Genomic DNA, 14,080 nt, shown 5'->3' on the forward strand with positions numbered 1-14,080 from the left:
GGAGATTCTAGAAGTATTAAATACTGTATAGAATTTAGCATTGAAACTTGAGTCATGATGTTTTTTAAAAAAAATATTTTGATTTTTTTTTTCGGTTCATTCTTTAATGTTTGATTTACTAGTAATTAAACTTTAGATTTTTTTTACTTTCCTCTATACTATATGAAGTTATCCAAGATTATCCCGTTCTCATTTAATTTTTATTTTATTATCAAATAAAATTATTAAAATATTTTAAAAAAATATTTAAATGATATTTTTTCATAATATTGATAAGTATTTATTTTCTTTCATTAGTTATTGTCTTTTTTATATATAAATATTGTTGGCTTTTTCTATACTCATATTATTAAATTAATAAAACTTATTAAAAAATTTGTATCAATATCCAGGTCTTATATTTTTCTTGTTCCTTTTAAAAATCAATCATTAAATAAGTATTTTTTTTAAAGTTAAAAAAAATTAACCTAACTCACAGTATAGTGTGGACCAGCTATGTACTACTAAGGAAGACAATTTGATCTGAACTAGATGGATAACAACCCATCTTGACCCGAGTGGATGATTTTTTTTAGATAGTTACTTTACCTGATAAATAATAGATAGGGTATAAATATTATCAAACCCGACTAGAAACTCACCAAAACCTAACTTGAAATATATATTTATATTATATAGGTATATTTGTATATCATCTAGATTTTTTTTTATACAATTTGATATATAGATATTTTAATATTAATATATTAAATTTTTTAGTCAACATGTAATATATCAAGTTAAAAGAGTTGACAAACTCTCTTAGATTGCACTACAATGGGTATACTAGGATTAAATATTTATAAAATAATTATTATTTTACTATTACTTATTATTCAATAAAATAAAATAGTTAATATATATATTATGCACATATTTTAAGACATGATTTATGAGTGAATGATCACGGAAAATAATTTGTCAACTTGAGATCTCTACTAAATAATATATATTCATGTCAGTTGAAAAATACAAATAAAAAAATTTCTAATAAAAAATACAACGTATGAACTACTAGCTAAATTGGAGAGAGTTTGTCAATTGCCGGCAAACGCGTTGAAACTTGAAAGCCACTAATGGAACACGCTTCTCAACTAATGATCACAACCAGTGAAATTAACGAAGTATGACGTGTGTCACGTCAAGTATGACATGGGATCCTGAATTTACGGATCCTTTTTTTTTTTTAGGAAAGTTTTTTATTTTTTTTTAATAAATTTCTAGAAAAGTGAATTTCTGGAAAATAAATTTCTGAAAAGTAAATTTCAGGAAAGTATTTTTTAATTTTTGACAGTGTTATGAAAAATAAACTGGAAAATATTTTCCAGTGTTTGTTTATATTATAAAAAATAAACTAGAAAATAATTTATTAATGAATTAATTATGCTAAAAGAAGCGGACAATGTATAATAGTTATGGCAATAATATCTAATTTTCTAAACAAACAAGGTCTTAAAATATATTATTTAAGACAATAACACTCAGTTTCTCGATAATAAAATCGTTTTGAAAATTATTCATTTCGTAAGTTCACAACGATCAATAGACATTACGCAATGAAATCCATATAATTACCGGTATAGTCCCACAAATTTATCCATATATAACAAATATAATCAAACACTAATCATAAATTAATCAAAGAAAAATAAAACACAAATTTATGTTTATTAGATGGTTCTGTTATAATTCTCATCTCATTCTCCCATTCTCCTTACCCTCTCGGTTTCTATAACATTTTCCCTCTTATATAATTCATTCCCCATTTTCCTAACCGGTTTTATAATTCCCCATTAACATTACCCAAATGCATTGTTCCCATTCCCCTCTCCTCTCGGTTCAGTTCTCATTATCGTCTCCTCTCGGTACAACTTCCCCTCTCCCCATTCCCCTCTCCCTCTCGGGTCTAATTGGTTCCCCCAATTCCCCTGTTCTCATTTTCCTCACGCTCTCGGTTTCCCCAATTCCCATGTTCCCTCACCCTCTCATTCCCCCATTCCCCTGTTCCCTCTCACTCTCGGTTTCTCCTCCATCTCTTCCCCGACTATTTGCTATGGTATCGTTGCTAAGGATATGATGGTCGGATCCGGGGACAGGGAGGGGCTGCTTTACAGTAAAGTTCACAGAAACCCCCCCCCCGCTTTGGCCTCTCTCTGTTCACAGAAATGGCGCCCCCCTCTGTTCACAAAAATGGTGCCCCCTGTTTTGCCTCTCTTTGTCACAGTAATCTGCCCCCCCAACCGGTTTTGTCTCTCTGTTTGGATTCCCCCCTTGTTTGGTTAGATGATTTCAGCTGCCGATTGTGATTGATGAAGAAAAAATGTGTTTTTTGTGGGTTGCTTGATTAATTTTTGGTTAGTTTTAATTGTGGAATGTGACGAGAATTGATGAAGAGGAAAACTATTCTGTATTGAAAATTTTAAGGGAAAAATATGACAGGCAGCAGATTTATCCAAGAATATTAAGAAATTATGCCATAATTTTTACAGATCTACGAAGAAGAAGAAGATAAAAACATAAAGAAAAAACAGAGGAAACAAAAATACCTGAAATTAATTGGTCCAGAAAAATGCTCTTGTTCCTGCTCAGCTTGCAATTGATTTTGATGAAATAAAAGAGAAAGAGAGACTATAGTATTTGAGAAAATGAACGGAGAAAAAAGAAGAAAAGGAAAGTGTTTTCCTTTTTTTAAGAGAAGGAAAACACTTTCCTTTAATAAAGTTGCTTTCTTAAGTTTAACTGGAATTTAGATTTCGTTGACTACTTTTCCAAATTGTTACCAACCATGGGAAAACAAGGAAAGTGAATTCCAGGAATTTGTTTTTCTTGCAAACAAACACACTCTACGTTAGATTTTAAATTTATTTTTAAAAAAATTATAAATTTGAATTTTATAAATTTAAAAAACATTAAAATTTTTATATAATTATTAATTTTAAAATTATTAAGATTAAATTTAATTAAGATACTTGTCAGCTGATCTAAACACTTATATTAATAAAAAATAAAATATGACGCGTGTCATTAATATTATAATATCAAATATTATCTTAAAATTTAATATATCTCATCTCACTAATTAGTATTTATTAATATTATTAAACTTAGCTCTACCAGTAAATTCATTGAAGATCCTAATTATTTTAAATTGCTTTCATTAAATCAAAATAATATAATGAAAACATATTTTAATTGGATCAACTGACACTAAGCTAACTTCAGGATATATTGTTTTTATATATTTGACTTCGGGTAGTAGACAAATTGATTAAGTACTTTTAAATTAAATAAAATATAATGATAATTTACAAATAATTTATTTTTCTTATTAAATTCAGAGTGATGATATAAAATGTTATCTATGAACCTTATATTGTTTTTTAAAGAATAGAGGGAAATTAAAAATATATACTAAATTATAGGAATGTCTAGTTGATCTTTTATTTTTTTTAATAAGTCTATCAGAGTACAAAAATGATATTACTTTCAATTGCGATAACTCAAGTCTCTCTCACTCATTGGCGGAGCCACATAGGGGCATGAGAGGGCAATTACCCCCTTCCAAAATCAGATACAAGAAGGAAATTCATTTCTTCATCTCTCTTTTTTGTTTTTAATACAGGGTTTTGCGCCCAAGAATTTTATGTATGGTCTGATATATATATATAGAATGAGATAGCTGATGGGTTTGAGAAAAGAGTTGGCTTGCTTAACAGTTATATTTTTTTATCCTTGTGCTGTTAGAGACCTCATCTCTTCCTGATAGGTCAGCTAGATATCAAAGCTCCAAAAATACTATATGCTAATATATATGAATTTTGATGAATTAATAAGTATTTTCTTATGAATTTTCATATGAAAAATGATGATAATAAATTTACTAATGAATACAAATAAAGTGCAAGACAACTAAAACAATTAGGGACATAATAAATAAATTAAAAAAATATTTAATATTATGTTTAATCTACTTGTACAAAACAATAAGTCAGCAAGAATATCATCAATTTATAACAATTCTTTTAAGCCATGATTTTAGATGTTATGTACCACATGTCAGCATAGAATTGTTGTCAAGAACTTTCCTAGTCCTTGGAAGATTTAGAAATAGATAAATAAAAGTTTGTTGTATATATTGAGAAGTCTATTTTTAATGAGATTAAAAAATAAAATCATTATTAAGCAGTTTTAAAATATAAAATCTCAAAGAAAATAATTATAACATAATTTTTTTTCATTTTAAAAGTATTTTTAAATTAATTTTACTTGATTTAAGTTGGTACATATATTTCAGATTAATTTCTATATATATATATATATATATATAATATCAAATATTTATTATTAATTTATCTTTTTATTTAAAAAATCCTAACTCCATCACTATTCTCACTGTATAAGTGTCCTTCACATAAACTTTTATGGTTATTAATTTTGTACCATATATCTTTCTTCCACTCACAACCATAGCTTTCATGTTACAATGACATCTTCATCTTCATCCGCGTCTTCATCTTCATGTTCATCTTCAAAACCATGGATTTGTGATGTATTTTTGAGTTTTAGAGGCGAAGACATGCGCAAAAATTTCACCGGTCATCTCTACTTTGCTTTAAAAGATGCTGGAATCAACACGTTTAGACACGACAATGAGCTTCGAAGAGGAGAAGATATTTCGACGGAACTAATACAAGCAATCCAAAAGTCTAGGATTTCAGTCATTGTGTTCTCAAGAAATTATGCAAATTCAAGATGGTGTCTTGAGGAACTAGTGAAGATCATGGAGTGTAGGAGAAGTTGTAGGCAACTTGTTTTTCCTATATTCTATTAAGGATGAAGATGTTATTATTAAAAAAACTAAAAAAAAGTATAATTTTGGTACAAAAAAAAGCTACAAATTTTTAAAACAATTTCATTGAAACATTAAAATTGCAAATGGCAATGATACCAAAGGAGTCCTTAACGTGCGATTCTCAGGCGGAAACACGAATTAAACCTTCTGCTTGGGAAATTTCAATTGTGATCTGTGATCATTCACTTAATTAATTAATAACTTGAGATGGGAAGAAAATAATTAATAAACAGTTTTCTTTTGTAGAAATCACAAAATTATAAGAAGTGTGTTGTCTATTAACCATTTGATGATACTATTACTACCATCCCGTAGCGGCTAAGAGTTAATTAATAAAAAAAAAAATGTTTTCGTAGAAATCACTTTATCCTAAGAAGTATGTTTACTATTAACTATTAACCATTTCTTTAAAAAAGTTTAGTTCGGGTCTCATATTTTTATGTTAATAGGTTATCAGTTCTTTCATTGTTAAACAACAAAAACAATTTTAATATCAATTTTATTTTTATTTAAAATTTTTTTTTTTCTATAAAAGGAGAAAGAAGCTAGTTAGATTACGATGTAGAGAAAGAAAATTATTACTAACACCAATTTTAAAAGGGAAGAACTTATCTTTTTATATTTTTAAAGCATAATAAAATAATTAAATTATTCTTTAAAATAAAATTTATTTAAGTAACAACTAGGGGTCTTTTCAAATTTTTATTTTTCACAATATTATAAAATAATCAAATTACTTATAAAAAAAATTCTTGAATTGGAGTCTAAGGTTTTTTTTTTTTTTTTTTTGTATTTTTATCATGGTTTTTTAGTTATAATAAAATTTATTATGATGTAATTTGATATTTTAATTGATATAAAATATGAATTAAAAACCAAAAGAATATATTCGGTCCTTTCTGTTTTAAGGGTTAATAAATTTTCATAAATATTTTAATTTTTTATTCAAAATATAGATAGGAAAAAAATAATCCTAAGTATACCCTTTGTAGTGCAATCTAAGAGAGTTCGTGAACTCTTATATATATATATATATATATATATATATATATATATATTATGAGGGGCTATTTTTCCAACATCCAAGCATTGGGAAAATAACCCACAAACTAAATATTCCTAATTTAATTATATACAAAAATAAAAATTAAATTAAAGATATTTTGTCTTTTTAGTTGACTCTCAAGACTTGAATTATTGATTGTTGTCAGGTTAGCTAAATTGCATAGAGTTTGTCAATTATCGGCAAATGCGTTGAAAGCCACCAGTGGAATGCGCTTCTCAACTAATGATCACACCAGTGAAATTAATGATGTACGTCTGTCACTATTATTAAATCAAAACTACCTCGTTTCACTAATTAGTAATTATCAATATTATTAAACCGAGCTAACATTCAAGAATTAATATAGCTTGATTAAATTGAATTGAAATTATTTTATTTTTTAAAATTAAAATAATATGATTTTAATTTTAATTTTTAAATTAAAATAGATTTTGATTAGATTAAGTAGATTAAACTAGGTTAATTTTAGGGTTTTTTTTTTTTTTTTTAATATAAGACATTGGTTAGTGTACAGGTTGATAGAGTTTTAAATAAAATGAAATATAATAATAATTTTATAAATAATTAATTTGATTTCTTTATAGAATTTAAAGTGAGGATATAAAATGTTTAAAATTTATGAACTTTATATTTTTTTTTAAACTAAATTATAGCTAGAAATGTCTGGTTTATTTTTAATTTTTTTAATAAATATATCAAAGTACGAAAAAGATATTACTCCGATTGCGGAAGACGCCGTCTCTCTTCACATAAACTTTTATGGTCATTAATTGTGTACCATAGATCTTTCTTTCACTCACCACCATAGCTTTCATGTAACAATGACATCTTCATTTTCATCTTCGTCTTCATCTTCGTCTTCATCTTCATCTTCAAAACCGTGGATTTATGACGTGTTTTTGAGTTTTAGAGGCGAGGACACGCGCAAAAATTTCACCGATCATCTCTACTTCGCCTTAAAAGATGCTGGAATCAACACATTTAGAGACGACAATGAGCTTCGAAGGGGTGAAGATATTTCGACGGAGCTATTACAAGCGATCCAAAAGTCTAGGATTTCAGTCATTGTGTTCTCTAGAAATTATGCAAATTCAAGATGGTGTCTTGAGGAACTAGTGAAGATCATGGAGTGTAGGAGAAGCTGTAGGCAACTTGTTTTTCCTATATTCTATGATGTTGATCCATCTGATGTGAGGAAACAAACTGGAAGTTTTGCAAAGGCCTTTGCTGGACATGAAAAAAGGTTTGTGCTCCAGACAGAAAAGGGCAAGGTGGCGACATGGAGGATGGCTTTGACTGAAGCTGCAAATTTGTCTGGATGGGATTTGAGGAATGTTGCGGATGGGTAAGCACTTGACTTAATTATTTAAAATAACCATCCTTACTAATTTAATGGACTTTATAATTTGAATTAATAGTAATTCTTATGTTATCAATGATATGATCTAAGTGATAAAATTCTCGAATTTGAACCATTTAAATTGTTTTTTTTTTTATTATCCGAAATCGTACGATAAAGCTATTAAGGATGAAGATGTTATTATTAAAAAAACTAAAAAAAAGTATAATTTTGGTAGAAGAACTAACAACTTGCATGTACAAAAATGCTATAAATTTTTAAAAAAATTTCTATGAAACAAAAAAAATTGCAAATGGCAATGATACCAAAGGAGTCCTTAACGTGCTATCCAATTTATTTTTAAAAAGATTTCAATAAATAAATAATTTTAATAATTTAGGTAATGATATATACTGAGAAGAAGTACATTATCAGTAGATAATCCAGGGTTGAGGAACTAAATGGTGATCCAAGGAATATGAAATGTTTTGGTTGGGGCTGGATTTTCTTCAGGAAAACTACAAATTATAAAATATTTTGGATTGCGCTTTACATAATACATTCTAATTGGCTGTTTTATGCTTAAAGTCTCACTATTTTGTTGACAATTATTTGCAGGCATTTTGATGGGTAAGCACTTGACTTAGTTATTTAAATTAATAGTAATTTTTTTGTTTTCAATGATATGATGTAAGTGATAAAATTCTCAAATTCAAACCTTTTCTTTATAATAATAATAATAAGTTTCGAACCATTTAAAATATTATTGAAATTACTGAAATTTTCACTATTTTGTTTGTATAATTATGCTTGACTTATTCACTATAATTTGCTGACAATTATTTGCAGGCATGAAGCAAAATTTATAAAGAAAATTGTTGGGGAGATTTCCAGGGAACTGAACAGCACATACTTGTTCGTAGCCTTCTATCCAGTTGGGATAAATCCTCGTGTGCAACAATTGAACTTTTTGTTAAATGCTGGATCAAGCGAGGTCTGCATTGTAGGAATATATGGAATGGGAGGCATAGGGAAAACAACCATTGCCAAGGCCATGTATAATGAGTTGTTTCGTAGTTTTGATGGGAAATGTTTTCTTGCCAATGTCAGAGAGATTTCACAGAAACCAAATGGTCTTGTCAAACTGCAAGAACAACTTCTGTTTGATATACTGAAGACAGACAAGATTAAGATTGGCAATGTTGACAGAGGAATGAATATGATAAAGGAAAGACTTCACAGTAGAAGAGTTCTTCTCATACTCGATGATGTAGATAAATTAGATCAGTTACAAGCGATAGCCGGGAGTCGAGATTGGTTTGGTTCAGGAAGCAGAATCATTGTAACAACAAGAGATGAGCATGTTCTAAAAGTTCTTGGAGCTGATCGAGTATACATGGCCAGAGAAATGAATGACATTGAAGCTCTGGAGCTCTTTAGCTGGCATGCCTTTCGAACAAGCCATCCCGTCGAAGATTATAAGGAGTTGTCAGAACAAATTGTTGACTACTGTGGAAGATTGCCACTAGCACTTGAAGTAATAGGCTCTTTTCTTTTTGGTAGAAGTATAGTTGAATGGAAAAACGCATTGGAAAAACTGAGAAGAATTCCTGATGATCAAATTCAGAAAAAGCTCCAAATAAGTTTTGATGGCCTGAATGATGACACACAGAAAGATATATTCCTCGATATATCCTGTTACTTTATTGGGATGGACAAGGAATATGTGTTACCAATATTAAATGGTTGTGATTTTTTCGCAGACATTGGATTTAGTGTCCTCACTCAGAGGTGCCTCGTATCTGTTAATGAAAAGAACAAGCTAATAATGCATGATTTGCTTAGAGATATGGGGAGAGAAATTGTTCGTGTGCAATCACCGAACAATCCAGGAAGGCGGAGTAGATTATGGATTCGTGAGGAAGTTGCTGACATATTGAGAAGAAACATGGTGAATGCTTTCAAACTTATCATCGTATAAATTCATGTTTTGAAAAATATCTGATCCTTTCCTCTTGACGTGGTTTATTGACAGGGAACTGAAGCAATCCAAGGGATGGCCATAAACTTGCTGAGAGTGAATGACATGAAAGTTGATGTAAATGTGTTTTGCAATCTGCAAAACCTAAGGCTGCTCCAGCTCAATCATGTAAAGCTTGGTGGAGGCTGTGAATATCTTTTGAGAAAATTAACCTGGCTCTGCTGGCATGGATTTCCACTCTCGTTCATACCTGATGGCCTCTATGGGGAAAACCTTGTTGCTATAGATATGCGACACAGCAACCTAAGACAGGTTAAGAATTCTAAGGTATGCTAAGACTATCAAATATTTATCTAAGCTTTAGTATGCTATCAAACAATAACAATTTCTTTCTAACTCCCGAATCGTGCTTCTTTTCCTCAGTTCCTTTTGAAGTTGAAGTTTCTTAATCTCAGTCATTCTCATTACCTATCTCGGACTCCCGACTTTTCCAGACTTCCACATCTGGAGAAGTTAAAACTCAAAGACTGCAGAAGTTTGGTTGAAGTTCATAATTCTATTGGATACCTTGATAGACTTGTTTTGGTAAATTTCAAAGATTGCAAGCAACTTAGGAGGCTCCCGAGCAGCTTCTGGAAGTCGAAGTCTATCGAGATTCTTTACCTCTCAGGCTGCTCAAAATTTGATGAATTGCCTGAGGACTTGGGAGATTTGGAATCCTTGACAATTCTCCATGCAGATGACACTGCCATAAGACAGGTACCAAGTACCATAGTAAAACTGAAGAACCTCAAAGATTTATCACTTTGTGGCTGTAAAAGCTCAACCTCTGCAACATTTCCTTCACGTTTGATGTCATGGTTTCTGCCAAGAAAAAGTCCCAATCCAACCAACCTGCTGCCACCTTCTTTTCATGGCTTAAACAGACTCACATCATTATTGCTCAGTGATTGCAATCTATCTGATGATGCGCTTCCTAGTGATCTTGGGAGCTTACCCTCACTAACCAATCTGGAATTGGACCGTAACAGTTTTCAAAGTCTACCAGCTGGCTTGAGCAGTCTTTTGAGGCTTACCAGTCTAAGATTGGACGATAACACCAGGCTACAAACAATTCCAGATTTACCTAGAAATTTGGATGTCTTGCACGCTTTGAACTGCACATCATTGGAAAGGTTGCCAAATATAACAGTAGCTTCACGTATGCGTTTACTGTACATTGCTAATTGCCCCAAACTGATTGAGGCTCCAGGATTGGATAAATCAACGTCCATTACAGACATTGACATGGAAGGTTGCTTCAGTATCTCAAATACTTTAAAAAATAGCATGCACAAGGTATTCTTATCTGTCTATCTTTACTTCTTAAGCATTTTTTTTTGGATGTTGTTGTTTAACATGTAAAATAAAAATGGTACTCTTTGTGCAGGGATGTTTTTCTGGTATGGTACTTCCTGGAAATGAGATTCCTGCCTTGTTCAACTATAAGAATGAGGGTGCTTCAATATTGTTTAAACTACCAAAATTCGACGGCAGGAACTTGAAGGGCATGAATGTGTGCATTGTTTGCTCATCTCATTTAGAGAAAAAAGAAACTAAACGTATTACAATCAAATTGACTAATCATACCAAGGGTTTTACCAAGGATTGGCGGAAAGTAACAGTTAACTTAGTAAAATCCTGTGAAGATCACCTCTGGCAGGGCCATATATCAAATAAGAGTTTCCAACTTGATAGTGAGGATGAAGTGGAACTCATTGTAGACTGTAGAAATACAATGACTGTGAAGAAGACTGGAGTATACCTAGTATATGAGCAAGATCAGGCAAAGCTTAAAGCTAAGAGAGGTCTTGATAGTGATGACGAGGCAGGATCAAGCTTTGATAACCTAGTTCTAGCAAAAAGATTGAGAATTGAGACTAGTCCGCAGATCATTGAGGAAAACATGGATGTGGCATAGCTTCAGCCTTCAGGTTTTGGCGTTTTCATTGCTGTCTTTGATGAAGCTTTTGTCCAATTTAATGATCTATACATTATGCCTGTGTATTAAAGGCCGGTTTTTGTGACGCAGGAGATTCTAGAAGTGTTGAGCTACCAAATATGGAGTTGAAGGTGTTGGACTACTTTTAACGGGTACATTGGAAACAGTAGTCCAAGTGTTGAGCTACCAAAATTTATATTTTGGTAAAATTTTCAACCCTATTTTGAACATCCAGTGTTTAATTTAAAATTTTATCTTCAATTATGAGACTTATAGAACATCTAGGGTTTTCTCTCAAGTCGTTTAATTCACTTTTATAATAATTTTGTTATTTTTGTCACGTTATGGAACTAGCTAGTAGTAGAAGAGTTGCTTTTTTACGTACATGATGCTCCTTTTTGCGACCATAAACAATGAAGAATTTCTTGGTGATCTCTGATATTCTTTGCGTTATATGCATGATGGTCTATAGTTTATCATTTTTGAGTAGTGAATCTTCTATCAAGTTTGGCTCACAGTGAAAAAAGAAAAAAGGAATGCTACATATTCGAAGAAAAGAAGTTCTGCACCAAATACTTTATCAAAAAATATTTAATTTATCAACACACATCATATATTTCCATGGATTCTACTGAATTTATTTTTTATTTAATTTTGGTACAAAAACTATAATTTATAATTTTTTAAAATTTATTTGTTTAGACTGCAGCCATAAAAACTAGTATAATATTAAACACACACTAATATGATGATCTAATATATGATGATTTGATCATGTAACGTGTCAATTACCAGTCTAAAGATATTTTTATTTTTATATTTTAACTTATTTATATTTGTGGTTCAACTTGATTTTTAAATCTCTTTTCAACTAAAAATATTAAATTGATATTTTTTATATGTTTTTTAATGATTTTGATGTAATAATATAAAAAATAAAAAAATATTCTTATTTTTTATGTATTTTTAATTAAAAAATATTTTATAAAAATATTTTGCATCGCATTAGGAAATTTTATAAGCCAAAAATAAAAATAAAAAAAATCTTATGGTGATTTTACAAAATTTTTGAGGACAGAAATTTTATAATGAACCCAGAATCATGAAACTTGTAATATAAAACTCTCTTATGTTTCTCTCTTCCCACAAAACATTAAATTCTCCAAATTAATTAATCAAATAAATTATCAAAAAGTCAATGTTCTGTGATTTATCCACGTAGAAAACCGAAAGTAGTGGTATAAACTATAAATTTAAAAATGAAGCACCAAATGATCATTTATGCTTTATAAAAAATAAAAAATGAAGACCAATCATGTTGATATGCGGACACGAAATGTCCTTTTAACAGCTAAAGTTAAGCCATTACATGTGCATCATATTGTTAAAGCAAGACATCACTCAGATGGATAAATTAATACCTATGAAGTGTGCATTGAATGTTAAATGCATAGTTTTTAGACCAGTTCGGGTTTCGAGTTTTGACCGGGTTATTCAAGTCAATTTTTTAAAAAAATAATTAAAATGACATCATTTTAATTTTAAAAAAAAAACAAAAGTTAACAGGTTGCAACCCGGGTTTTTGACCGGGTTACATGTCTTTTATTTTTTTTATTTTTTTCTTCAACCCGATCCAGTTCCAACCTCGGGTTAGCCGGGTCCTAGTTTTAAAATTATAGTTTAAAGAGATAAAAGATAAAATATAAATGTAAATTCATTTCTGAAACATTCGGAATAATTATACAATGAGTTTTTATTTTTTATTTTTGAAAAAATATAGATAAAACATGTATTTGAAAATAATATGATTCAATATTTTAAAAAATTTAATTTCATCACGGGACAGACCAATCATGTTGACATGGGGACACAAAATGTCCATTTAACAAATAAAGTTAAAGTTAAACCCTTACATGTGCATCACATTGTTAAAGCAAAGACATCCGGAGGATAGATAGATTCTTCCTCTGACAAAAGTGTGCACTAAGTGGGCTTCTTGTCTCCGTATAAAGGAGCATGAGTAAAATGTTGTCCAGTCCCTGCTTTGTATACAAGATTATAACTTAATCCTTCATGTATTAAAAATTGTAACATTTCTCAGTTTTTTAATTTCCTGCAATAATTGCAAGCACAACGTTTGACAATTTAAATTATTGAAGAGGAACTTTGAGAGTGGGACTTTAAGGAGAAATCAGCACTTATAAAAATCCAACTTCATCAACAATCAAAGACTAATTAAGTTACTTTTATATAAAAAAAAATAAAAAAATATATAGTTATTAAACTCGGTTTGGTCCAGTAAATTAACCTAAAAAAACAATATATTGAAAGCTTATCTTGGATCAGGTTTTGATATGAACCGATTTTAACATTAATTTGATCAAATTCAAGTAATTTAATAGGTTAATCCGTGACTAATTGACTTGGTTAAATTCAGTATAAATCTGATCAAATTAAAGCCAAAACTAAAAAAAATAAAATTACATAATTTAAATTGTAAAAAAATATTGATTTAGATTACTTCGGTTACCTCCAGATTGAGTCTTAATTGGGTAGAGGCCACAAGCCATGTATAACAACTATGATGAAAAGAAACTAAGTTAGTTATTCTAAATACGAAGGACTAAGTTAAAACTGTGTTTAAAAGCCAGGGATCAAGTAAATAAGTTACTCAATAAAGCATGGTTACCTTCAGGCTGGAAGCTTCTCTAAAAACACATACTTGTAGTCTTCTCATGGATATGCATGCCATTGCCACTATGGGCTAAACCAAAAAGCATCTCATGTGGTCTGGATATCTTAGAAGCAACAACACCTGCAAA

The 14,080-nt window shown here is 30.0% G+C and overlaps 1 protein-coding gene across 3 annotated transcripts; it reads left to right on the forward strand.

Annotated features, from left to right (window-relative positions):
• The first annotated feature begins 6,690 nt into the window (after positions 1–6,690).
• LOC118050576 (TMV resistance protein N) lies at positions 6,691–11,697 on the forward strand. Of its 3 annotated transcripts, none has more exons than XM_035060963.2 (6): positions 6,691–7,302; positions 8,146–9,247; positions 9,332–9,604; positions 9,701–10,615; positions 10,707–11,250; positions 11,349–11,697. In XM_035060963.2, exons 1-5 carry the CDS (start codon positions 6,779–6,781, stop codon positions 11,235–11,237), a joined length of 3,345 nt encoding a protein of 1,114 aa, XP_034916854.1. In that variant the 5' UTR covers positions 6,691–6,778; the 3' UTR covers positions 11,238–11,250; positions 11,349–11,697. The 3 variants fall into 3 exon arrangements, with proteins under 3 accessions (XP_034916854.1, XP_073262889.1, XP_073262890.1); XM_073406788.1 differs by having other exon boundaries at positions 11,352–11,697; XM_073406789.1 differs by having other exon boundaries at positions 11,359–11,697.
• The last annotated feature ends 2,383 nt before the right edge of the window (positions 11,698–14,080 follow it).

This window comes from Populus alba, chromosome 19 (genome assembly GCF_005239225.2).
Source record: "Populus alba chromosome 19, ASM523922v2, whole genome shotgun sequence".
NCBI lineage: Eukaryota > Viridiplantae > Streptophyta > Magnoliopsida > Malpighiales > Salicaceae > Populus > Populus alba.

What these genes read in the sequence shown, in the direction of transcription:
- LOC118050576 (XM_035060963.2), top strand. Translation starts at nt 6,779, where the DNA reads ATGACATCTTCATTTTCATCTTCGTCTTCATCTTCGTCTTCATCTTCA. An exon ending in TTGAGGAATGTTGCGGATGG is followed by an intron (nt 7,303 to 8,145) that starts GTAAGCACTTGA and finishes AATTATTTGCAG; the next exon opens with GCATGAAGCAAAATTTATAA. An exon ending in ACATATTGAGAAGAAACATG is followed by an intron (nt 9,248 to 9,331) that starts GTGAATGCTTTC and finishes GTTTATTGACAG; the next exon opens with GGAACTGAAGCAATCCAAGG.